Below are 1,857 nucleotides of genomic sequence, written 5' to 3'. Positions count from 1 at the left end.
CGGCGGCCTCCTCACCTGCTGCCCCGGGAAGGGTGGGCGGGCCACGGCTTTTGATTCACGACCAGGCAGCACCCGGAGAGGGTGTGGCTCAGAGCGGGCACCGGACAGGGGACTGCGGGCCCCCGACACACCTACACCCACCCACGGACAGCAGCAGAGCCAGGGCTTGTCAAGCTGTTCTTTATTTCAGGGAGAGAGGGCAGGGGAGGGGCTCAGTCTTTCTTGGCAGCAGCTTTCCTCATGGCGGCCAGTACGTTGCTCAGCTCCTCCCGCTTCCTCTTGGCGCGGATGTGCGTCCCCACCTGCCAAGGACGAGGCCGCCGTCAGCCCGGCCCTAACTCCCATCCCACCCCGCCCCTCGGCCGGCAGCGGCCACCTACCCTTTTCTTGATAAACTTGAGGGCCCGTTTGTCCTTGGAGACCTTCAGTAACTCCATGGCGCGCCGCTCGTACGGGGCAAAGCCACACACCTCCCGAATCATGTCCCGCACGAACTTGGTGTGTTTGGTCAGACGCTGGGGGGGAAAGGGGCGGCCGTCAGGATAGGGGGATCCCTGCATTCTAGTTAAGCAGCTTCTCTCGCGCTGCCGCGATTTCCCTGGCTACTTCCTCCCCTCTGTGGGTAGCTGTGAGAACCAAGGTATTAACGCCTAGCGCTTTTCACCGCGCCCGGAGCAGCCCCCATCCTCCCTAAGTCCCAGTCTCCGCAACACTGGCAGGACGCACCTGGAGCCTGGGCTGCCTGCTGAATAAAGGCGCCCAATACACTGACACACCTGAAATCCCTCAACCTCGGGCCAGCTCCATGAGCGAACTCCTTACTCCTGCGTCAGAACCCCAAACCCGCTGCCCGCTGAATAATGGCGCCCAATACACTGACACACCTGAAATCCCTCAACCTCACACACCGCAACCTCGGGCCAGCTCCATGAGCGAACTCCTTACTCCTGCGTCAGAACCCCAAACCCGCTGCCCGCTGAATAATGGCGCCCAATACACTGACACACCTGAAATCCCTCAACCTCACACACCGCAACCTCGGGCCAGCTCCATGAGCGAACTCCTTACTCCTGCGTCAGAACCCCAAACCCGCTGCCCGCTGAATAATGGCGCCCAATACACTGACACACCTGAAATCCCTCAACCTCACACACCGCAACCTCGGGCCAGCTCCATGAGCGAACTCCTACTCCTGCGTCAGAACCCCAAACCCGCTGCCCCGCGCCGCTCTCAAGGTGCTCCCTCTGCCCCAGCGTGGATTGCACGGTTAGGAAAAACCCAGATGGGTGCCCGCCTTCGAGCACCAGGCAGGAAGTCCCACTCCCCCGCCCCATCTCTTCCATTCAAGCCCCCCTTAGTTCTGCGCCCGAACGCGCGTTCTTTCAGGTCGAGAGCCTTTGCCCAAGCCATGCCCTCCGCCCTCCAAGAAACCCCCGACAACCTCCGCGCGGCCCCCGCACTCACCCCGCGGCGGCGGCTGTGCCTGGGCTTGCTCACGTTCTTGGTCACTTTGTGGCCCTTGTTGAGGCCCACGGCCATAGGGTAGCGTAGGGCCATGGCTGCGGACAGCGACGGGGAGAAGGGGCGGAGGTGAGTACCGGCTCAGTTCCCGAGGCCCAGAGCCCCGCGTCCCGGCTCCTTCAGCCTCGCTCGCCACAACCAACCATCCTCCAACCTGCACAGAGGACCCGGGAGTCCGGATGGCGGCGGATACCGGCAGTGCGGGAACCCACTTACCTGCTGCTCTCCAGAGACGGCCGTGGCGGAAGGGCTGGCGCCGCGCGGAACTCTGGGATATCTACTCGGCTCAGGAGGCGCAGGCCAGAGAGGCAAGAACGGCACGCGCTCCCCCTGGTG

The 1,857-nt window shown here is 63.4% G+C and overlaps 1 protein-coding gene across 1 annotated transcript; it reads right to left on the bottom strand.

The window, feature by feature from the left end:
* Window positions 1–166: 166 nt before the first annotated feature.
* Window positions 167–1,784, bottom strand: RPL36 (ribosomal protein L36). The gene is given in 4 exon segments (NM_001252514.1): window positions 167–302; window positions 381–515; window positions 1,465–1,559; window positions 1,738–1,784. Coding segments are annotated over 3 exon segments (318 nt in total). The 5' UTR covers window positions 1,558–1,559; window positions 1,738–1,784; the 3' UTR covers window positions 167–212.
* Window positions 1,785–1,857: the final 73 nt, after the last annotated feature.

Source organism: Pan troglodytes, chromosome 20 (assembly GCF_028858775.2).
Source record: "Pan troglodytes isolate AG18354 chromosome 20, NHGRI_mPanTro3-v2.0_pri, whole genome shotgun sequence".
Lineage (NCBI taxonomy): Eukaryota > Metazoa > Chordata > Mammalia > Primates > Hominidae > Pan > Pan troglodytes.
Note: the sequence above shows the minus strand (reverse complement) of the source record. Positions and strands in the feature narration are given on the sequence as shown.